General features: G+C 43.4%; 1 protein-coding gene across 3 annotated transcripts in view; it reads left to right on the top strand.

The window, feature by feature from the left end:
- The window catches only part of MCC (MCC regulator of WNT signaling pathway), a 476,123-nt gene that overhangs the window by 160,169 nt on the left and 292,194 nt on the right, over nt 1-23,760 (top strand). The window contains exon 1 of one of the 3 annotated variants that reach the window (XM_068247296.1): nt 746-1,240. The exons of the other annotated variants lie outside the window; for them this stretch is intronic. Coding sequence (XP_068103397.1) covers nt 1,187-1,240 — 54 coding nt within the window. The 5' untranslated portion in view covers nt 746-1,186. Of the gene's footprint in view, nt 1-745; nt 1,241-23,760 lie in introns of those variants that run through there. 3 annotated transcript variants of the gene reach the window in all.

Consider the following 23,760-nt stretch of genomic DNA (forward strand, 5'->3'; position numbering starts at 1 on the left):
ATAAATTTCATTTAGTAAATCAGGGAGAGGAAATATTTTACAATGGGCAAACACTGAGAAAATATTGTAATAAAATCATTCATGATGTTTTTTTCACTACAGTTCCTCTTTAAACTATTGAGTTAACCAGTAAATTGCATCAGTGTGTCATCCTTATGTAAAACGTTCTGCTTTTCTGATCATTGTCAGCGTGCTTCCACTATAGAACGGTACATGTGGTTCCACTTATAATCCCGTGCCTCACAGATAGCAGTCCATCTTGTCTGTGCCCTTCCCCCAATCCCTATCACTCAAGCAAGCTTTATGCCACACTGCCCTTAGCATGGAGGAACATCAGAGCGTATCTGGAGATCACTTCTTCCTGCCCTGCATACAATTGCACAGTTTCACCAGTAATTACGCTTTCTTTCTACTTAAGTCGGAAAAATTTCCTAAATTAGCAAAGCTGTAATAAGGTAACAGCCGCATAATGCAGCAACATGTTTGTTTCATTATCCACTTGAAAGAAGCGAGATTAATTTCCAAAGTGGTCTGGCCGCTGCATCCACCACCAGGTCCCTCTCCCCTCTGTGAGAGTGTCACAGCTTGGAGCCCGCCCCTCCACTGCTCTCTGTAGCCAGCAGCTAGACAGCTGTTTCTCATCACAAAGCATTGCACTCCCATTAGAGAAGCAAGCAGAAACTTTACCATAAAGTGCCCAGCTGAACGGTCTTCCCTCCTGTGTGAGGGGATCTGTGCTGGAAGTGTGCTGTTCCTGCAGGGCTCTCGCCTGACTGGACTTTGCACAGTGATCTTACAGGGGGAGGTGTCCTCACTGGAAGCCACAGAGAGGCCAGTACTCAGGCAGCACAGCTGCAGAACAGCTTCCCCCTGCACTTCAGCATTTCATGTGCAGCAGATCTCAAGTCCTGTTGCTGTTCAGCGAATGTCCCCGCACGTCTTCATTTAGCGCTTACCAAGCAAGCCTGATCTCAGGCTGAGCATCCGCTGGTATCTATGTGCAGGTGAGCTCATTCTCCTGCATATCACTCTTGTAAAAGTTGTGCCTGCAGATGGCTGGACCAGAGGATGCTTACTGCTCTGGAAGACGAGCTGAGAGGTGCAGCCAGGATTTCTGAAATGTTTGTGCCATAGAGGCAAGGGAGGCTTACGTGATAAAAGCACCTTCTTCCTTCAGCTCGGAATCATGAACGCTGGACTTGGGATTAACTATGATGAATCAAATGTGGAGATTAATGAGGTGAGTGCTCGATTCTCCCCGGAGTGGAGTCATGATGTGTATTGCTGTAGTATGCAGGCAGGTTATCTGTTACCTGGGGTGCCTGAGACACTGTTCTGCACTAAGTGAAGTCATGATGTGTATTGCTGTAGTATGCAGGCGGTGTACCTGTTACCTGGGGTGCCCGAGACACTGTTCTGCACTAAGTGAAGTAATGATGTGTATTGCTGTAGTAGGCAGGCAGTGTATCTTACATGGGGGGCCTGAGACACTGTTCTGCACTAAGTGAAGTCATGGTGTGTATTGCTGTAGTATGCAGGCAGTGTATCTTTTACCTGGGGTGCCTGAGACACTGTTCTGCACTAAGTGAAGTCATGGTGTGTATTGCTGTAGTATGCAGGCAGTGTATCTTACATGGGGTGCCTGAGACACTGTTCTGCACTAAGTGAAGTCATGGTGTGTATTGCTGTAGTATGCAGGCAGTGTATCTTTTACCTGGGGTGCCTGAGACACTGTTCTGCACTAAGTGAAGTCATGGTGTGTATTGCTGTAGTTTGCAGGCGGTGTATCTTTTTTTACCTGGGGTGCCTGAGGCACTGTTCTGCACTAAGTGAAGTCATGGTTTGTATTGCTGTAGTATGCAGGCAGTGGATCTTTTACCTGGGGGGCCTGAGACACTGTTCTGCACTAAGTGAAGTCATGATGTGTATTGCTGTAGTATGCAGGCGGTGTATCTTATCTTTTACCTGTAGTGCCTGAGGCACTGTTCTGCACAGGGCTGTGGAGCCGGTACAAAAATCTTCCGACTCCGACGCCTCAGTTTATGAAACCACAACTCCGACTCCGGGTACCCAAAATGGCTCCGACTCCTCGACTCCGACTCCTTAGTCTAATACTTAACAGGGCTGTGGATTTTGTACAAAAATCATCCGACTCCGACTCCTCAGTTTATGAAACCATGGCTCCAACTCCGACTCCTCAGTTTATGAAACCACAACTCCGACTCCGGGTACCCAAAATTTATCCGACTCCTCGACTCCAACTCCGACTCCACAGCCCTGGAATTTCTGCACTAAGTGAAGTAATGATGTGTATTGCTGTAGTATGCAGGCAGTGTATCTTTTTTACCTGGGTGCCTGTGGCATTGCTCTGTTATATTGAGATGTAGATTAAAGGATACCTGAAGTGACGTGACATGAGATAGACAGGTGTATGTACACCTGTCTGAAAGAGTTAAATATCAGGTATGCAAGTGGCTGATTCAGACAGGAAGTGATTACAGTGTGACCCTCACTGATAAGAAATTCCAACTATAAAACACTTACCTAGCAGAAAATGGCTTCTGAGAGCAAGAAAGAGCTAAAAAGGGGAATTTTTTATCCGTGAGAGTCACACTGTATTCACTTCCTGTCAGGTCTGTCAGGACTGAGTCAGCAACTTACATACCTGTTTTTTTAACTCTTTCAGGCAGAGAAAGGAAAAAAAGAAACACAGCATAGCTATTTGTGTGCTAGGCACTGTACATAACCATCTCATCATGTCACGTGTCACTTTGGGTATCCTTTAAGGATCAGGTCCTATGAATTGATGTGAGCTATACAATATGACATAGTTACCTTTTTCTTGACCATCTTGTTACTTTTCTATCTGAAGAGTGCAAATTGTAAACTTGGATATTAAACTGCTTTAGCAGGTTATCGTTAACATTAAAGCAACAAAATTAGGGTGTTGTAAGCAATAGCCTATTAGATTTTAGCTACAGTTTTCTTGTTCAAGTTAGGATGCAAGTTAACAGTTTGCATTGTAATAGCACATATGGTATTACTGTATACATTTGAATGTGGATAGTGCTGCTTTTCAAAGCCTGAAGAAATGGAGAGAGAGGTTCAAGTCTCAGCTCTTCCTGTTCGGAAGCCAGCACCTATTCTGTAAGGAGACCTTGGGCAAGACTACCTAACACTGCCTATAGAGCGCATCTTAGTGGCTGCAGGTCCGACAGTAGAAACGCTCAATATAAATGTTCTGTGTCTTGTAGTCTTGCACTGAGGTGTATGAAATAAATAGAACATGGACTGTCTGTTGCCCATAGCAACAAGACAGATTGCAGCAGCTGTTTTTCCTGCTCAGGTCTGAATGAGAGGATTGAAGACCCTGGAGATTGAGTTAGGCAACAGATCTATTATTTTTCAATTTTCCGCAATTTCCTGTCGGCTCTCGTTTCATCTATGAGAAGTACTGAGATTTCACTGATGCTGCATAAGTGACAGATAATATCACCATGTTGCCACCCAGTTCAGTGGGTAAGAGATTGTAAGGAGTTTATAGCTTCATATGTCGGCTCCTTAAATCAAATTGGTATGCAGCCTGCCACATAAACTGGCAATATCAGCGTGTTACCTGATCTGGCATTTGAGCTGTGTTCCTTAATGTTCTCTTTATGGGGGAAGGGTAGAGGAAGCGGATTCCTTTGGGAAGTTTTCTCTTTCCTCACCATGTTCTTATCTACTTTGCCTTTTTCACACATAGTTACGGCTTACAAGGAAATCCCTAATTTCGGATCTTGTTGTCTGCAGACCAGGGAAGCGGTCGGGGATATTAGTTTTTCTGTCTGGTTAGATCTCATACACACAAGCGCTGTGTACTGTGAAGAGGCTGCATCAGGGGTGCAACTGGAGTATGGCATTTAGTAGAATGATGAGAGCTGCCGGGTCATCAGTTTATGAACTGCACAGCACAGGAAACTGAACTGATTGTCTTGTGCTTGTCTCTGCTGAGATATTTAGCTGAATTCACCATCCTGAAAAAGTCATCCAGATAACTTGGTAATGGATACAGATGCTACGAATCTGGGCCCACCTGCACAGGTCCCTCTCCAGTGTGAGTTTGCTGTGTGGCGGCTGTGCACTGCAACTGGCTTAAACTCCTACTATAATCTCCATGAAGTGTGCACAGAAGTCCTCTGTCATTAACACATTATAGAGGCTGGTAAATCTGTTGTCAATCTTGAATTCAAGGACCACTGAAAATAAGTTGGAGTTTTCTGTATCCTTTTTTTTTTTTCTTAACCTTTTGCTTAGTAAAAGCAAAAGTGAGCCCCCCAGAAACAAAAAAGTTAGATACTTTACCTAGGTAGAGCGAAGCCGCTTTAAGATCCCTGACGACTCCCGCGTATAGTACTGCAATCGCTTGCTCTCATTCACACCCGTCGTGTGCCGTTGCGCATACCTGCTGGCAGGAAGATGGATTGGGGAGCGCTCATCTCTGTGGGATGTCGCTATGATCCATTTTCCTTCATCCGTATTCAGCTTCAGTTTTCTGCCGCACTTTTCTTCATGAGCGCAGCCATACTACGCCTGCGTGATTTGTACACTTGCCTAAGAAGAGGGAAGCCTCTGGAAAGTCAACAGGCCTCCCACGTTCTCCTGGACCTCACCGCCACTGGCCGGGACCTGACAGTTTACAGCCACACTGCCCAGTCCCTTGTGTGAATAAATGCAGCTGAACTGCACCCGTGCAAGTATGGTCACACCTGCTCAGTAGCACGGAGCTGCTTGTGGACGAGCGGCTTTGGCTTGCTGCGCAAGTGCAGCCTTACTCAAGCAGGTGCCGCATGGCCTTGATTGTACACAGCAGGAAGGGCTGCCATGAGAACAAATGCAACCAGCTCTTGTCAGATGTGTTCAGAGGGCCTGTGTGCAGCGACGTTGGGGGGTCAGTGAGTAATTCGGGAGCCTCTGTGTTATCCAAAGGCTTCACTCTACATAGGGAAGTACCTAACGTTTTTTTTGTTTTCACTTTGAACAAAAAGCCACTTCTCTTCTGGAAATATAGATGTCAATAACACCCCCATTAACTCAGCTGCAAACCGCTTTCTTCATTTCATACAAAATTGTATCCCGCATCTGTTCCTTCCTCATGCTTCACAGCATTACAATGATAACACACAGCCAAATGATATCCTACCTTGGTCATTTCAGCCTCCTCCTCTGTGGCTTAACAGTTAACAGACTTGCATCTCTTCAATACATACTAAACTTTTTTGCCGACTCTTCTTGTTCTTCAAATGCAGCCCCTTTTTACCGAGCTCTTTATGATTTGTAATTGCCCAGAGGATCTTGTTTAATCCCCTTGCTCTGATAACACTTTACCCACAGAGCTCTCCACAATCTGACCTTTAGGCCCCGTTTACACTTAATCAGTTGCTCTCAGTTATAACTGAAAGAAAACTGATTTTCAAAGTAAGTCCCATGTTTTCCTATCGCACCTTTAACACGAAACGCGTTTTAACTGAAATCTTTTTCACAATGCACTGCTATGGAAAAACGCGTACTAACGCATACCAACCCGTACTAAGCCTTAGGGCCCATTTACACTTAATCAGTTGGTGTAACTGATTAAGTGTAAATGGGCCCTAAGGCTTAGCTTCCAAAGCAGGGTAGTATTTTTGCATTAGGAAAGTCCCATGCAATTTTTCTGAAGGAAAAAATGAATGATATTGTATGAGTGTTTTCTACAAATTTTTCACATGTGATTTTTTTTTTTTGTGTGCAAAAATTCATGTTCTGCAATAAAAATGCGTGTGGAAAATCGCATTACATGTGATAAATTGCATGCGGAATGTGAAAAAATTCAGCAGGCTCCTGCATACAAATGTGCAAAATCACATTACCTACAAACTAGCCCATTCACCATCATTGGTTTGCATAGTAATTCGGTTTTTTGCTGCTAAAATTTGCGGGGGAAAACACACATATGGAAACTTAGCTATATATCTCCTCAATAGTCTTTAGGTACCACCAGAGCTTTAAACTTTGCTTTCTCCATAATGATCTTCTGTCTTCCACTTGAATTATTTACATTCATGTACTGTATAGTGGACTTCTCCGAACCCTGAAACGTTTAAGCCCATTCTTTAAACTAACTGTTTCAGGCAGGCAAGGAACCTAAGATATAACCTTAGTTTTCAGCGATTCGCTAAACTCAACTTCTTGCAGAATCTGACACAGCAAGTATAACCTCCAGATATACAGTTTACACATTGTCTTGACTCATTTCCTCCTTGTTGTACACTCACAAAGGTGAACTTTCTCTTTTTTTTTTTTCTTTTCTTCTTGTTTTATGGTTTTCCTGACGTTACTGATTAATTTTTTTGGACACCGACTGTTATCATTGTCCTCTCAATTGCACCTTGTGCAGAGATTTTCCAGCTAGCTGCACAGTAAGTACCATTAGGCTGAGAGAAGCAGTCACCAAGTCATGGTCAACTGAGCAGTTAACACTCTGAAGTCCCTTCCTGAGGTACAGAGTACCCAGCTCATGGTGAACCAGAGTGTGTAAGGGGATACAATAGACCTAAAAGCCCTCTTATTAAAATGCTATGGAAAACAAGTTTGCTTTCTTAAAACAGAAAGTATTTGCGATAATTCAGGTTGGAGTGAACTTTGAGATGTCACTCAGTGCATCACTGCTGAAATATGCAAATTATCCATTGTTGTCCCTTGAAGCTAGCCACACCTCTAGATCCACTGGAATGCAATGACGTGTCAGCTTGTTAACATCTGGAGGTGTGGCTAGCTTCCAGGGACAACTATGGATAATTTGCATATTTCAGCAGTGATGCACTGTGAGACCTCTCGGAGCTCACTCCAACCTGCATTATCGCAAATACTTTCTGTTTTAAGAAAGCAAACTTTTGTTTTTCAGTACAACAAGAGCTTAAAATTTGAAATCCTCTATTCAAAAGAGCTTGTTGAATTTAGTCCGATTTCCTGAAAAGTAAATATGAGCTAAAAGCTCAATAAAGTTTTAGTACTTGAAAGTTCAAAGTGTCATTTCTAGAGTGTTATAGGGTTGAGGTCTATGTCTTGTGAATTATTTTTAGTGACAAACTAAATCGAAAGCAATAAAATGTTTATTTTCATATATGCAGTACCAAAATAAAAAGCTTGCACAAAGAAAACCAAGTGACAGAATTTAAAATAGAACATATAAATTATCTTAGGGATTCAACTTTTTAAATATGTATGCTTAGAGCAGTGATCTGCAAACTTGGCTCTCCAGCTGTTAAGGAAGTACAAGTCCCACAATACATTTGCCTTTATGAATCATGACTGTGGCTGTCAGACTCCTGCAATGCATTGTGGGACTTGTAGTTCCTTAAAGGGGCACTACAGCGAAAAATTGTAAAATTTAAAATATGTGCAAACATAGACAAATAAGAAGTACATTTTTTCTAGAGTAAAATGAGCCATAAATTACTTTTCTCCTATGTTGCTGTCACTTACAGTAGGCAGTAGAAATTTGACAGAAGTCATAGGGGATTCTCAGCAAGGCTTTTATTCTTTATAAATATATTCCCGAAAAAAGGATTTAAACAATGATACTGGTCAGCCTCCCTGCTCACTACACAGTATTTTGGCAGTTGGACAGAGCAACTGCCATTCACGAAGTGCTTTTGAAAATAAATATATCCCTGAGAATCCCCTATAAAGAGATGGACTAGTCCAAAACCTGTCACTTCTGTCAGATTTCTACTACCTACTGTAAGTGACAGCAACATAGGAGAAAAGTAATGTATGGCTCATTTTACTCTGGAAAAAATGTACTTATTATTTGTATATGTTTGCACATATTTTACATTTTACAGTTTTTCGCTGTAGTGCTACTTTAAAGAGAACCTGAACTGAAAATAAAAAGTAAAAATAACCATACACAGGTCATACTTACCTCCTGTAGTCTACTACTCGATCTCTTTCTTCTCTCCCGTATCCCATTTGTCCACTGTGATCAATGGATTTCTCCGTCCTTCATTTTAAAATTGGCCATTACCCCCTAACAGCTTTCTGGTCAGCACACTGTTAAACTGTAATACCACCCACTTGAGCCATAGGGAAAAATGGACATTACCTTGCACATTCAGTTGTAACTGACAGCTGCTGATATATAACTGACAGCAACTGGTATATTTCAGTTCTGACAAAATATTGTCAGAACTGGAAGGGATCACTGTAAGAAGAAAATGGTGAGCCTCTGAGAGGAACTGATGGTGAGGTTAGTATGTAATATTCATTTGCAGCTATGTCATGTGTTTAACCACTTTACCCCCGCCCGTACGAATTTCTCCGTCCCTTTTTCCATCCTTTCACCCCCAGGGACGGAGAAATCCGTACTTTCCGCGCTCCCGCCGCTGCCCGCGCTCCCGATCGCTCTAGCACGCACTCCCGCGGGTAAACACGCCGCCGGCCGTTTGCCCGGAGATCAATGAACGGGAAAATCCATTCCCGTTCGTTGATCTAAGCCCCGCAATGATCCGCTGCTTCTCTGCTAAGCAGCGCGATCATTGTGAAAAAAAACCCTGATCCCAGCCTCCTAGTACTTACTCCAAGTGTCCGGAAGGAGGAACAGTAAAAAGTTACTGTTGCCATCCTGTGGCCAAATAGAAAAACTACACCTTAAAGCATTTTTCACATACAAATAGATTATATACACAAAAAATTAACTCATTACCTCCCACACTCCCCATTTTTTTGTAATTAAATTTTTTTTAAAAAAATTTACAATTAAAAAAAATACATAAATATTTACCTTAGGGACTGAACTTTTTAAATATTTATGTCAGGAGGGTACAACACTGTTACTTTATAAACTATGGGCTTGTAATTAGGGATGGACGCAAAACTGAAAAAAATGCACCTTTATTTCCAAATAAAATATTGGCGCCAAACATTGTGATAGGGACATAATTTAAACGGTTTTATAACCGGGACAAATGGGCAAATACATTTCATGGGTTTTAATTACAGTAGCATGCATTATTTAAAAACTAATGGCCGAAAACTGAATAATAATGAATTTTTTCCCACATTTTTCCTATTTTCCCATTAAAACATATTTAGAATAAAATAATTCTTGGCATAATGTCTTACCTAAAGAAAGCCTAATTGGTGGCGGAAAAAACAAGATATAGTTCATTTAATTGTGATAAGTAATGATAAAGTTATAGACGAATGAATGGAAGGAGCGCTGAAATGTGAAAATTGCTCTGGTGCTCAAGGGGTAAAACCCCTCAGTGGTAAAGTGGTTAATTTAAATAACTTTCCTCGCTTCAGGTTCCCTTTAACAGCTGGAGAGCCAAGTTTGCAGATCACTGGCCTAGTTATTACTGTTATTTTTACAAGTAAGGGCTTGCAATTATTACTAGGGTACAATGATAAAAAAAGTAAAACCACAATATAGAAAAATAAATATTATCGCCATACACTGCTCTAGGGACATCATTTAAATGCTGAGATACCCAGAGTAAATGGCAAATAAAATGTGTGGATTTTATCTACAGTAGCATTGTGAATTTAAAAACTATAGTGGATGGAAATGGAGAAATTTAATTTTTTCAATTTTTTCCCCACTTTCACTTTTTTCCCCACGATTTTAAAAATGCATAGAGGATAAAATAATGACTGAAAACAAGTATCACCCACAAAAACCTGAATTATTTGAAGACTTCTAGAATTGCAGCTACGGTCTGGTCTCTCATCGACAGGTTCTTTCAGTGTGTATTGCAGAAAATGACCAGCACTGGAAGGCTTTGAAGACAGGTATTTTATTCACCTGCAAAAGTGAACAAAATGTAGGCAATATCCATTTAAAGCATCAGATGTAATTATAGCTCAAGCAGAATAGCTCTTATGCTGGCAAGCAATAGATCAACTGCCAGATGGAGTGGGCAGTGTCACATTGTGCCGTGGTTCCAACAACGGACTGTCACCGTTTCGGACAGTATCTCTATCCTTTGTCAAGTAGGTAACTACTTGACAAAGCTGTTGGAACCACTCCACAATGTGACACTGCCCACTTCATCTGGTGGGTGATCCATTGCTTGGCAGCATAAGAGCTATTCAGCTTGAGCTATAATTACATCTGATGCTTTAAATTGATGTTGCTGACACTTTGTTCACTATTGGAGGTGAATAAAATACCTGTCTTCAAAGCCTTCTAGTGCTGGTCATTTTCTGCAATACACACTGAAAGGACCTGTCGATCACAGACCAGACCGGTCTTCTCACTTCAGATGTCCTTTAAAAAAATCATTCACTGCTCCAGACTGTAGCTCACAGTTCAGCCCTACCACTAAGTGGGAAACACTAGCCATACCCTATACAATATTTTTGCACAAATATGCTAGGCACACACAATGCAAATTCCCCACAGATCGTTGGGTCGAATCAACAATTTACATGTCCTTCGAACTGCTCCTGATTGATAACGGGTATTATTTTCAGATCAATACTGCACAGGTCAATTCGACCCGTAGATCTGACAGGAAATTGCATTGTGTGTGTGTCTTGCATTAGACATTCAATTTGACAAAATGTGTAATTGGGCATAAATTATGGTTGTCCTGCAAACTACATCCTAAAGCAAAGTACACACTTGGGATACAAGTCTTTGGTAAATGAAAGATCACAAACTAATTTTACCCCCTTCCATGTAGTATGAGAGCATACCTACACATTCTATTCTATTGAGCTTAACCCCCCCCCCCCCCATGTGTACATGCTGTACACAAAGATGCTGTACACATGCAACAGATCAGTATCTGCAAAAGATCTGTTCCTGCAAATTGCATTCATAGTCTATGATATCTGCAGATCTCATACACACTTTGTTTAACAGGCATTCATCTGTAGATCAGACAATCATCTGCAGATCTGAAGAGCCATCCTGGTGGATCTGATCTGCAGATGAATGTCCGTTAGTGTGTGTGGCTGTGTATGAAGTGTAAGCTGGAGCACAATGTGTGTGGCTGTGTATGAAGTGTAAGCTGGAGCACAATGTGTGTGGCTGTGTACGAGCTGTAGGCTGGAGCACAGTGTGTGTGTGGCTGTGTACGAGCTGGAGCTCAGTGTGTGTGGCTATGTACGAGCTGTAAGCTGGAGCTCAGTGTGTGTAGCTGTATACGAGCTGTAAGCTGGAGCACAGTGTTTGTGGCTGTGTACGAGCTGTAAGCTGGAGCACAGTGTGCGTGGCTGTGTACGAGCTTTAAGCTGGAGCACAGTGTGTGTGGCTGTGTACGAGCTGTGAGCTGGAGCACAGTGTGTGTGGCTGTGTATGAGCTGTAAGTTGGAGCACAGTGTGTGTGGCTGTGTACGAGCTGTAAGCTGGAGTACAGTGTGTGTGGCTGTGTGTGAGCTGTAAGCTGGAGCACAATGTGTGTGGCTGTGTATGAGCTGTAAACTGGAGCACAGTGTGTGTGGCTGTGTACGAGCTGTAAGCTGGAGCTCAGTGTGTGGCTGTGTGTGAGCTGGAGCACAGTGTGTGTGGCTGTGTACGAGGTGTAAGCTGGAGCTCAGTGTGTGTGGCTGTGTTTACGAGCTGTGAGCTGGAGCACAGTGATTGTGGCTGTGTATGAGCTGTAAGCTGGAGTACAGTGTGTGTGGCTGTGTACGAGCTGTAAGCTAGAGCACAGTGTGTGGCTGTGTACGAGCTGTAAGCTAGAGCACAGTGTGTGGCTGTGTACGAGCTGTAAGCTGGAGCGCAGTGTGTGTGGCTGTGTATGAGCTGTAAGTTGGAGCGCAGTGTGTGTGGCTGTGTACGAGCTGTGAGCTGGAGCACAGTGTGTGTGGCTGTGTACGGGCTGTAAGCTGGAGCACAGTGTGTGTGGCTGTGTATGAGCTGTAAGCTGGAGCACAGTGTGTGTGGCTGTGTACGAGCTGTAAGCAGGAGCACAGTGTGTGGCTGTGTGTGAGCTGGAGCACAGTGTGTGTGGCTGTGTACGAGGTGTAAGCTGGAGCTCAGTGTGTGTGTGGCTGTGTTTACGAGCTGTGAGCTGGAGCACAGTGTGTGTGGCTGTGTATGAGCTGTAAGCTGGAGCACAGTGTGTGTAGCTGTGTACGAGCTGTAAGCTGGAGCACAGTGTGTGGCTGTGTACGAGCTGTAAGCTGGAGCTCAGTGTGTGTGTGGCTGTGTACGAGCTGTAAGCTGGAGCTCAGTGTGTGTGGCTGTGTACGAGGTTTGAGCTGGAGCTCAGTGTGTGTGGTTGTGTTTATGAGCTGTGAGCTGGAGCACAGTGTATGTGGCTGTGTTTACGAGCTGTGAGCTGGAGCACAGTGTATGTGGCTGTGTATGAGCTGTAAGCTGGAGCACTGTGTGTGGCTGTGTACGAGCTGTAAGCTGGAGCTCAGTGTGTGTGGCTGTGTACGAGGTTTGAGCTGGAGCACAGTGTGTGTGGCTGTGTACCAGCTGTAAGCTGGAGCACAGTGTGTGTGACTGTGTATGAGCTGTAAGCTGGAGCACTGTGTGTGGCTGTGTACGAGCTGTAAGCTGAAGCTCAGTGTGTGTGGCTGTGTACGAGGTTTGAGCTGGAGCACAGTGTGTGTGGCTGTGTACCAGCTGTAAGCTGGAGCACAGTGTGTGTGACTGTGTATGAGCTGTAAGCTGGAGCACAGTGTATGTGGCTGTGTATGAGCTGTAAGCTGGAGCACAGTGTGTGTGGCTGTGTACGAGCTGTAAGCTGGAGCGCAGTGTGTGTGGCTGTGTACGAGCTGTAAGCTGGAGCTCAGTGTGTGTGGCTGTGTACGAGGTTTGAGCTGGAGCTCAGTGTGTGTGGTTCTGTTTATGAGCTGTGAGCTGGAGCACAGTGTGTGTGGCTGTGTTTACGAGCTGTGAGCTGGAGCACAGTGTGTGTGGCTGTGTATGAGCTGTAAGCTGGAGCACTGTGTGTGGCTGTGTACGAGCTGTAAGCTGGAGCTCAGTGTGTGTGGCTGTGTACGAGGTTTGAGCTGGAGCACAGTGTGTGTGGCTGTGTACCAGCTGTAAGCTGGAGCACAGTGTGTGTGACTGTGTATGAGCTGTAAGCTGGAGCACTGTGTGTGGCTGTGTACGAGCTGTAAGCTGAAGCTCAGTGTGTGTGGCTGTGTACGAGGTTTGAGCTGGAGCACAGTGTGTGTGGCTGTGTACCAGCTGTAAGCTGGAGCACAGTGTGTGTGACTGTGTATGAGCTGTAAGCTGGAGCACAGTGTATGTGGCTGTGTACGAGCTGTAAGCTGGAGCGCAGTGTGTGTGGCTGTGTACGAGCTGTAAGCTGGAGCGCAGTGTGTGTGGCTGTGTACGAGCTGTATGCTGGAGCACAGTGTGTGTGTGGCTGTGTACGAGGTTTGAACTGGAGCACAGTGTGTGTGGCTGTGTACCAGCTGTAAGCTGGAGCACAGTGTGTGTGACTGTGTATGAGCTGTAAGCTGAAGCAGTGTGCATAGCTCCCAACTGTCCCTCCTTCGGAGGGACAGTCCCTCTTTGGGAGCCCTGTCCCTCTTTCCTCCTCATCCATCCCTCTTTCAGGACTTTGTCCCTCTTTTTATGTAAATATATATTTCTCTACTAAAATGTGTTTGACTCTAAACTTTATTCCCATCCTTTAAATTTATATATTACTAATTTTAGAATGTTAATATGAAGGAAATGAACCAGGATAGAAAGGACCAGCGTGGTTTGAATTATAAAACCACATATTTTTCTTATGAACTCTGTATGGTATGCGTGACAAGGGTTGTAGCTGAGGTGTGATCAGGAGTGTGGCGGGGGCGTGGCTTAATTGTCCCTTTTTCTCATCTCAAAAAGTTGGGAGGTATGCAGTGTGTGTGGCTGTGTATGAGCTGTAAGCTGGAGCGCAGTGTGTGTGGCTGTGTACGAGCTGTATGCTGGAGCACGGTGTGTGTGGCTGTGTATGAGCTGTAAGCTGGAGCACAGTGTGTGTGGCTGTGTATGAGCTGTAAGCTGGAGCACAGTGTGTGTGTGGCTGTGTACGAGCTGTAAGCTGGAGCGCAGTGTGTGTGGCTGTGTACGAGCTGTATGCTGGAGCACAGTGTGTGTGGCTGTGTACGAGCTGTAAGCTGGAACACAGTGTGTGTGGCTGTGTACGAGCTGTAAACTGGAGCACAGTGTGTGTGTGGCTGTGTATGAGCTGTAAGCTGGAGCACAGTGTGTGTGTGGCTGTGTACAAGCTGTAAGCTGGAGCTCAAGGTGTGTGGCTGTGTACGAGGTTTGAGCTGGAGCACAGTGTGTGTGACTGTGTATGAGCTGTAAGCTGGAGCACAGTGTGTGTGGCTGTGTATGAGCTGTAAGCTGGAGCACAGTGTGTGTGGCTGTGTACGAGCTGTAAGCTGGAGCACAGTGTGTGTGGCTGTGTATGAGCTGTAAGCTGGAGCACAGTGTGTGTGGCTGTGTACGAGCTGTAAGCTGGAGCACAGTGTGTGTGGCTGTGTACGAGCTGTATGCTGGAGCACAGTGTGTGTGGCTGTGTACGAGCTGTAAGCTGGAGCACAGTGTGTGTGGCTGTGTATGAGCTGTAAGCTGGAGCTGTGTGTGTAGCTGTGTACGAGCTGTAAGCTGGAGCTCAGTGTGTGTGGCTGTGTACGAGGTTTGAGCTGGAGCACAGTGTGTGTGGCTGTGTATGAGCTGTAAGCTGGAGCACAGTGTGTGTGACTGTGTATGAGCTGTAAGCTGGAGCACAGTGTGTGTGGCTGTGTATGAGCTGTAAGCTGGAGCACAGTGTGTGTGTGACTGTGTATGAGCTGTAAGCTGGAGCACAGTGTGTGTGGCTGTGTATGAGCTGTAAGATGGAGCGCAGTGTGTGTGGCTGTGTATGAGCTGTAAGCTGGAGCACAGTGTGTGTGGCTGTGTACGAGCTGTGAGCTGGAGCACAGTGTGTGTTGGCTGTGTATGAGCTGTAAGCTGGAGCACAGTGTGTGTGGCTGTGTATGAGCTGTAAGCTGGAGCACAGTGTGTGTGGCTGTGTACGAGCTGTAAGCTGGAGCACAGTGCGTGTAGCTGTGTATGAGCTGTAAGCTGGAGCTCAGTGTGTGTGGCGGTGTATGAGCCAGTTGTCTTCAAGTATTACTTCAGTGCAGTGAGAGTGTCTCTAATTTCCCGCTGGTTAACCTTGGGAGTGACTGTGTTTTCCAATACTGTGCTGATACCATGCTCAATCTCAGGTAAAGCTAGGGAGAGGCCAGTTTACAGAGAGGAGCAGGAATGTGCTGGCAGGAAAACATGCTCACCACCCATAGACACACTCACATAGGGTGACCTTTGTTAGTCTTCATATTGGGCAACAGGAGGGATGGGTTTAGTTACATAACTCCTGTGTCTGAAGTGAGTTCACTGAGGAGCTTAGTCTTGTGGTCTGTTTATTCCACAAGAGTAAACTGGCCTTTTCTAAATGCAGCATGACTGGCCAATTATTACACCTTGCGATTTGCGTGTTATAAATAGTGGTGTATTCAGCCATTTAGGCTTTGCAAAACTGCAGGAAGAATTGAGATATAATGTAGAAAGGACAAAAAAAAAAGTCTGATTCTTTTAATCTTACAGCTTTTTGTAAGTTATTTATTTAAAAATTGAAGTAAACCTGTCACTACTGATAGGTTGATAAAATTACAGTATAAATTTGAATTCAGAGTCAGGGCTGTGGAGTTGAGAAGTCTGAGATGGATCGATTTTCGGGTACCTAGAGTAGTCGGAGTTTTCATAAACGGAGGGGTCGGATTTGGGTGATTTTTGTACTGACTCCACAGACCTGGTCAGAGTACTCGCGTGTAGTGTTGCTTCTAATCGAAATTACGAGTACAACTTGCTGGCCGCGGGAGGGGTGAGGGTTAACTTAACCATGTCACCACCTATAGCTGATGTGGTTCACTCATGTTCCTAGTCACTCCCATGCTTCCTCCTTCATTTGCCTAATGCAAAGTTACAATATTCACTCCCAGAACATCTGGTTCTGGGAGTACAATCTATCTCAGAAGTGGCCACACTTTAAAGTAGTCTGAAACTCAGCATTTCTCCTTTGCTCTAAAAGATTATTTACAGCCTAATGCCTGGCACACACACCATGCAATTTCCCATCAGATGGATGGTTCGATAGATCATTGCTGACAGTTTTTCTGATCGAATTTCTGATCACGTCTATGCAAATCGATCAGAAAAACGATTGTTAATCAGATCGGACCTGTCGGAAAATATCTATTGGACCCTTCTATCTGACGGTAAATTGCATGGTTTGTACCAGGTTTTTAACCAACTATCAGCAAACTTTTTTTTTTTTTTTTAGCTGAACAGCATTCAAACAGTTAAACACAGCACTTCATTCTGCAGTGGAAGCTTGTGATCCGAGGTGATAACATTGTATCAACAGAGGAATGTAAACAGATAATTAGTTACAGCTAGAAACAGCTAAACTGAACTACACAGGGCTGACAAGCAGACACAGAAATGGATCACTAGATAGCTGCTGTATTTATATTAAAATATATGAATAAAATGCCAGGGCAGATGAACTATACTTTGGGAATTTGTAAACAGACAGTATTACTTGTGCACACAAGCAAAACACACTCTTATTGAATGTTATGTCAGCATTTTATTCCACAATTTAAGATTGTGAGCTACTTTGAAAATTGCAAATTGAGGCTATGTTCACACTACAAATTGCTAAACGCAAAAGCAAACGCTGAAGCGTTTTCTGGCGTTTTTCTCAATAGTATTTTGAGCGTTTTTTCACTGTATGGGATAGCGGTTTTCAGCATTTTACAGGAGATGGCCGCTAGCCAGGAGTTGGCTGCTAGCCAGGAAACAGGTGGTTTATGGGTAATCTGCTCTGTCTTGTGGCTAATCTGCCATATTTACTGAGTAAAAGCGCTGGAAAAACTCTGATTAGCCCAGCGCTTTTGGGCGATTTTGAAGTGCTTTTATCTTTAACACTGAAGCGCTAATCGCTCAAAATCGCTCAGAAATGGTGCAGGTTACGAGTTTGCGTTTCAGCTAATCGCTGAAAAACACAGAACACTTCAGTGAGAACAGCCACATATACTTAACATTGACCAAGCGCTTTTCAAAACGCTAGTGATTTCCAGCGATGCTGAAATCAACTGAAAAGCGCTCTAGTGTGAATGGGGCCTAAAAATGATCTACCTACAGATTCAAGCCACAGGTGCAGCATATGCACAGCAGCAGTCCATCAGTGATGACCATAATGTTCCAGTCAACTAGATGCATATCTAATAGTCCTCCTCAGTTAAAGTGGACCTGAACTCAGAACTTCCTTTCTGCTCTAAAAGATACGCAACCGCATAATAACCTTTTAAATAGACACTGAAGCAAAAAAAAAAAAAATGATGATATCATGAATTGGTTGTGTAGTAGGGACAATTACTAGAACATTGGTAGCAAAAAAAAAAAATATTCTCACATTTTTATTTTCAGTTATACAGTTTTTTTTTTTATTTTTATTTTTTTAACCAGTTCACCCCCAAGGGTTTTTATCCTAACGGACCAGAGCACTTTTCAGTTGTCAGCGCTCCTCCCTTTTATTCCCTAATAACTTTATTACTACTTATCACAAGAAAATGATCTATACCTCGTTTTTTTCGCCACCAATTAGGCTTTCTGTGGATAGTACATTTTGCTAAGAATTTTTTTATTCTAAATGCATTTTAATGAGAAAAACAGAAAAAAAAAGAAAAAAAATCATTATTTCTCAGTGTTCAGCCTTTATAGTTTTAAAATTAAACATTCTCCTGTGGATAAAACAAACACGTTTTATTTGCCCAGTGGTCCCGATAATTAAACCGTTTAGATTATGTCCCTACCACAATGTATGGCGACAGTATATTATTTTGAAATATAAGTGGTTATTTTTCTGTTTGTTCTGGCCATAATTACAAGCCCCTATGTAATAAATTAAAATTAATTTTCCCCCATAAAATATAGAATAAAAAAAGCTGAGTCCCTAAGGTAACTATTTATTTATTTTTTTTAAGCTGATTTTTTTTTTTACAAGTGTTTTTTTTGGGGGGGAGGGTTGGAAGTGTAATTTTATTAATGATGTGTATATACTTGAAAATGTATGTATTTTGTAAGTGTAATATACTTTTTGGCCACAAGATGGCGCTGGTGAACACTCATAGGAAGTGTTCACTTTTTTTTTTTTTTTTTTTTACACACTTTATTAAACTGTTACATTTCCTGTTTATGTGAATGGACGTAGCCGCTGTTCGCGGTCACGTCCATTCACTCCAGGCACTGCGATTGGGTAGAGGACTGTTCAGTCCTCTTCCCCAATCGCCCAGCACGGGATCCCGACGGTAATGGCGGCGGTAGCGGCGGACACACGGCGGTAGCAGCGGCGGGAATGCGCGACGTATTAAAACGTCATGTTGCTGTTAATAGCGGTAAGCATGACGTTTTAATACGTTAGGATGGCGGTAAATGGTTAATATAACATTGCATCATTCTCTAATATGTGCAGTTTACACATTACTCAGCATTCTTAATGTTTTACAGGACAGGCAGTGAACTTTTGACCTGTCCTAAACTGTTCTCTGCAAAAGAAAAACACAATACAGTTGAGATAACCTAATCAGATGTCAGAGCTCTCTGCGACTTTCAACATCGTGGAGCTCAAAGGCTATTTGCATAGATAACTGGAGTTTCTTAAAGGTCCGTACACACGCCGGACTGGAGGCAACGACGGGTCCGTCGTCACCTTCCGCTGGGTGGGCGTTCCAGCGACAGTCCAGCGACCCCCATCTCGTTCCTAGTCCGTGTGGACTGCGCTGATTCCTGCGAAGGGGTCAGCGAGTCCTCCTAGTTCTGCTCTTGTTATCAGAAGTTGTTACTTTGCTGGTCTTGCATCATATATCGGTTCATCGCCAATATATACGCATACTAGCACGTTTGTTATTTTCTTTGTATTCGTGTTACGTTAATACAGCAGTGCCGCTGATATATATACGTACTCGAACTGTTTATATCCTGTGTTCAGTCAGTTAGTTTCCAGCACGTTTCGGTAGGTTGCGCGTGTCGTGATCACCCGTGCTTAGCTAGTTCAGTCCTGTTCCTAGTCCTGCTCCAGTTCTTAGTCAGTGTTCCTTGCTTATGTCATATATCGGTTTATCGCCGATATATACATATGTCAGTTAGGCGTTTGTAGTTCATTGATAGCTGTAATCGTAATACGCTAGGATATCATACCTATTGTATATTTGTATTATGTCTGTCTTCTTTGACTCTATTTCCCGACTATTCTGTCCTGTCCTTGTGAGGCACGCCACCGCTGCATTCGCATTGGCTGCCTCATTCCAGTCTGTCTTGTCTTGGACGTTTGCTGTCACTTAAGCAGTGACTAGTTAAGCAAACGTTCATTCTGTTACCTGTCCTGATCTCCTGAGTTCTGGTTTATGCGCTCAGCGCTACCTTGCGCTGAGCCACTACAGTGGAAGGATTGTTTGTGGCTGTTCGTATCTACGCCTGCTCTGTGCACCACATCTCCTGTTGGAGTCAGTCCTCCACTAAACTGGGGATATCCTGGTTCCTTGTGCTAGCGTGTGTACCTCCTTCACGTCAGAATCCGCATTGTGTGCTGACCGTGGAGGATATACCACCAAGCGTAACAATGGATGTATGAGGAATGTATCTGTAGGAATAATTCTTCTCCCAATGCAGTTTAAGAAATAAGTTTAAACCTGGTTTCTGCAAGCAATGGCTTTGGTCTTCTTTGCTCTAGGCATTTTTAAATCCTGCTGCAGGTTTTTAGCGTACAGTCCACAGCATGAAACAATATATCAAAGATTACCCAAAGAAATCTGTGATATTGTGGAGCGGTATTCATGTTTATGTAAATGAGTCAGACCACGGGTATAGGCTATCAGGAGATTAGTGCAGGCTACCTGCCGAGACAGTTTCATGCCTGCTTGGTGTTTAATATTATATAGGTATGATTAGCATGAGTGTTAAATGAAGGACATGTAAACCGTTACTGAGATTCCATTCATGCCCTTGGGGGTGTTAATAATTGTTTATTATATCACAACTGATAAAGAGGTAAAGATGTAGCCAGCCAGATGTTGCTGTGAAATGCAAAATTAATTGGAAATACTTCTATATCGATATTTTATGACTGCAGACGCTTTATGGGCAGTGTTCCTGGACAGAAAGGTTCGCGAATACATTGGATAGAATGAGACATTTAGGACCTCTGCCCAGTCTTTGTTACTATAGTCCCTACTGGCACAACTTCTGCACTTTCCAGCTCCAGGCAGAACTATGGAATTGGCCTGACCTGAAAGCTTGAATGCGTCTTCAAATCTAAATTGCTGAATATATAAAGCAAAGTTCATTTTGCAGGGGAGTTAACAGTTTAATATAGATCAGGAGCTCCTCTCAGCTGTTTTTTTATTCATTTTTCCCCTCTTTTTAGGTAGGAGCAAACTGCAGTGCAGAAATATAACGATTACTAATTGTTCTCTAACGAGCCTCTTTCTATGTCAGCTGCTAAGGGTGTGCATGGCAAATGCATGGAAACATCCTGTTAAATCACTTATACTTTATAAATGAAAAAAAAAATAGAGACCGACACAAATAGCCGTTTTGAAGCGATCCTGAGCCGAAGCTCCGGTTAAAAATAAGATGGTAACCTGAAGAGAGGGAAGACTCAGGATTCTATTGAGGCTGCCTTTGGTGGTCCAATGTCTCCTGTTGCTGAGCGCGGCTCCACTACACATTGGGGCTGCGCAGCTCCTCTTCCTGCAACGTGGCCACGCGAGCCTGTCCGCCAGTGCAGTACCATGGAGGCTGTGGCCCTGGCTTACTTCACAAGTGGGCAGGCATTTGCGGCTACTGTGTGGCCACACTGCAGGAAGAGGAGCTGTGCAGCCCTGATATGTTAGTGGCAATGCCTTGTTGACACTTTGACTTCAGTTAACACAACAAACCTTTTTTTGTTCTCCTTTTACTCTGATGCGGGCCATACACTATTTTGGAAGACCAGGAAAATAATCAATAAATCCCCGACATCAACTGTTCATGGTCTACTACATAGTGGCACTTTGACCAGATTTCAGCATAAATCTGAAGAAATATCGGGCCATATCCACTTAACTTTGGTACAGTTGCAGTTGGCTCTTCAAGGTTTCTTACACAGACCACCTGGTAATGTGTGTTATATTTGCATAGCGCACATTACCCTGGCTTCTTCATTGCTCGGCATACCTTCACCTCAGCAGACGCCTGTAAGGCTCAATAGGCAGCTACCGAGCTGGAGGAAGGCCCAGGTGACACAGGTGGGGGTGGCCACTAAGTTTGAAACACTTGAGAAAAAATGCCACAGTGTTCTTGCTGATGGTGGGGGTGGAGTTTCAGACCTCTGAGTTACAGGGGGGTTATTGCCACTGATGCCTGTTGATACTTGCAGCTCTAACACAGAGCTCTTCATTAAAGCTTATTAAAATTACAAACTTGGTACTCTTTAGCATTCATGTTTGCACACAAAGTTCATCAAGCTAAAGAACCGTTACATTTGGTAATCTGAAAATTCCAGTCAAATGCAGTTTCTGCTCGTCTGAATTGGCTCAGTTCCAAACTACATGCAAGTAGGAAAAATGTTCATCTCATTGACCACTCATTGCCGCAACGAACGACTCTCGGGGATACGCATGTCCCCGGCGGGTGCTCCGTATTGTATAGGATGCAGGGAGAGGAGAGATTGGGGGGAGGAGGAGAGGAGGCAGTGCGAAAGCCGGCGGCTTCATTTATTACATTGCCACCAGCTTCATTTCATTAAATTAAGCAAGTTGTAATACATTTGGCCGCAGCGAGACGGCTGTAAAATACATTGAACTTATTGTAATCATTACATTTCTAACATTGGCCGCTGCGCTGCGGCCACTTCGCACATTGGCCGGCCAGAACCCGAGGTGCTGGCCAGAACGCAAAGTGGCCACACTTCGGGTTCTGGCCGTAACATATATAAAAGATTCTTGTGTACACATTATATAAACCGTCACAATCAGATATGTATATCGGACTTTAAAAATACGGGGACTGCTTTATTGAAGCAGCACAAGTAACTATTTTTTTGATTGGTTTATTTCATTTTTGTGGATTAAGCAGAGCTATTACTGTGTATATATAATTTATGATGACTATTTTCTGAGAAACAAAACATTTGATCATATTTTCTATTTTAATTACAGTTATAATTCATTAGGAGTCGGTGCATTTTTCTCCTAATTCTAGGTACCCAAAAATTGCTCCGACTCCACAGCCCTGTATAAATCAATAATAATAATTACCTTCCGATTAAAAAAAAAAAAAAATTGTTCCGTTAATGGGCACCTAGACACAAGAGGTAGATTGGAATTTGGTACAGAGCTGAAGGTGAAGTTTAGGTTAGATTTTTTTGTGGGGTGGATTCTGTGGTTTTGGAGGAAACCCAAAACTAGGTATCTGGCAAATGATCTGAAGCTATGCATATGTCTGAATGCAGTACATTGTGACCCCCAACCGCAGCCAGTATTTCCCGCGGTTTGAGTGATCTAAAAGCAAAGGTTAATTTTGCTAGTGCTGTAATAACAGCACAGGAGATTTTGGCGCAGCCGGCGCCACCATAGGCCGGAATAGGAATTGCGGCACTCAGTGAGTTATTTGGGCTCCGTCAAAAGATGGAGCACAAATTACTACAAAAACACTGTAATTCAGCCGCCAGCAAGAGCTGGAACCTGAATTACATATTTCCCTCACTATCCATGGCAGCCTGAAGAGGGAATAGTAATTAACACCACCAGGACTTGTGCAGGAGCAGGGTGAGCTGTTTATCGGCTTTACCCTGCACACAAATCTCCTGGCAGCCAATTCATAGGTATGCTGAATTTTGCTGCTAAAGTTGGTGTCACTTTATCAAAAGTTCTTACTAAGCCATTAAATATATATCAGATCTGATCTAGAACTAGAACCTGGCACTACTTTTCAGTTTTTGGTTGTGAGGTTTTCTATCCAAAATCTATTTAAGGTTTCATTCCATTCCCACCCCGTCTCTTTATGGGCTTGATTCACAAAGCTTTTCTAATGCTGAGAATACAACATGAGATTTTTTTGGCAGATACAGTGGGTTGCAAAAGTATTCGGCCCCCTTGAAGTTTTCCACATTTTGTCACATTACTGCCACAAACATGCATCAATTTTATTGGAATTACATGTGACCAATACAAGACCAATACAAAATGGTGTACATGTGAGAAGTGGATCGAAAATCATACATCATTCCAAACATTTTTTACAAATAAATAACTGCAAAGTGGGGTGTGCGTAATTATTCGGCCCCCTGAGTCAATACTTTGTAGGACCACTTTTTGCTGCAATTACAGCTGCCAGTCTGTTAGGGTATGTCTCTACCAGCTTTGCACATCTAGAGACTGAAATCCTTGCAGTTCCTTCTTTGCAAAACAGCTCCAGCTCAGTCAGATTAGATGGACAGCATTTGTGAACAGCAGTTTTCAGATTTTGCCACAGATTCTCGATTGGATTTAGATCTGGACTTTGACTGGGCCATTCTAACACATAGATATGTTTTGTTTTAAACCATTCCATTGTTGCCCTGGCTTTATGTTTAGGGTCATTGTCCTGCTGGAAGGTGATCCTCCGCCCCAGTCTCAAGTCTTTTGCAGTCTCCAAGAGGTTTTCTTCGTTTTCTTCCAAGTTTGCCCTGTATTTGGCTT

This window comes from Hyperolius riggenbachi, chromosome 1, assembly GCF_040937935.1.
Source record: "Hyperolius riggenbachi isolate aHypRig1 chromosome 1, aHypRig1.pri, whole genome shotgun sequence".
Taxonomy (NCBI): Eukaryota; Metazoa; Chordata; class Amphibia; order Anura; family Hyperoliidae; genus Hyperolius; species Hyperolius riggenbachi.